The following is an 858-nucleotide window of genomic DNA, read 5'->3' as shown; positions in this document are numbered from 1 at the left end:
ATAGCATCATTATTGAATTGAAGATTATTTAATTTAATATGTAATTGTTTTTGTTTTAAGTTATGGTTTTAAAAGACCGACGGAAATCACTGCGCAATTTACTAGAGGTAAAATTTAAAAATTAAAAATATTAATAGCAAATAATATCTATCCTCAAATGAATTTGGTGTTTTTTTTCATTTATTTATTAAATCAGAGATATATTAAATTATATATTACATATATGTTAACATTTATCCTCACCAATGCAGTTTCGTGGACCTTCTCCGAATGGTAAATAAGTGTAAGGATGCCGTTCTTCTATTTTGTCTGCGTTGAATCGCTCAGGATCAAATTTATCCGGGTCTGGGTATATCGACGGATCTCGATGCAAACCAAGCACCGGTATAGTTATTAATGTCCCCTTTGGCACATGAATGTTCGTTGTTGGTAAGTTTATTTCCTTGGTGCAAATACGATTCAATATTGGAACAGGTGGATATTTTCTCATAGTCTCTGCAATATATGTAAAAGAAAACTATGAAGGTTTTTTTCTAACACAGAAACAGTTTATTGAAATAAGTAATAAGATACCTTTGTGGAAAAAAAAATCGTTTCTTCTTTATTGAAAATTGCATCTCTGAATAAGTGGACTACGTGAAAATATACTTGCCATTTATTACTTTGTGAAGATATGTTATTTTATTCACAGAGTCATAGGTTAAATTGCCATATTTCATCAATATTTTATCGATTTCCTTGCGCACTTTTTCTTGTATATTTTGATGTAGAGCTAATTCGTACAGAGCGAATGTTGCTGTCGTTGCGGAGGTTTCGAAGCCAGCTACGAAGAAGGCATAACTTTGCGCAGTAGCTTCC

At 31.8% G+C, this 858-nt stretch overlaps 1 protein-coding gene across 1 annotated transcript in view; it reads right to left on the bottom strand.

The window, feature by feature from the left end:
- Positions 1 to 243: 243 nt before the first annotated feature.
- LOC105462006 (probable cytochrome P450 6a13) overlaps positions 244 to 858 on the bottom strand; it is a gene marked incomplete at its 3' end in the record, with an annotated part of 5,515 nt that continues 4,900 nt past the window's right edge. The window contains exons 2-3 of the mRNA XM_011708527.1: positions 653 to 853; positions 244 to 495 (exon numbers count right to left, since the gene is read on the bottom strand). Coding sequence (XP_011706829.1) covers positions 244 to 495; positions 653 to 853 — 453 coding nt within the window. The remainder of the gene's footprint in view (positions 496 to 652; positions 854 to 858) is intronic.

Source organism: Wasmannia auropunctata, unplaced genomic scaffold, assembly GCF_000956235.1.
Source record: "Wasmannia auropunctata unplaced genomic scaffold, wasmannia.A_1.0 LD273016.1, whole genome shotgun sequence".
Classification (NCBI taxonomy): Eukaryota; Metazoa; Arthropoda; class Insecta; order Hymenoptera; family Formicidae; genus Wasmannia; species Wasmannia auropunctata.
Note: the sequence above shows the minus strand (reverse complement) of the source record. Positions and strands in the feature narration are given on the sequence as shown.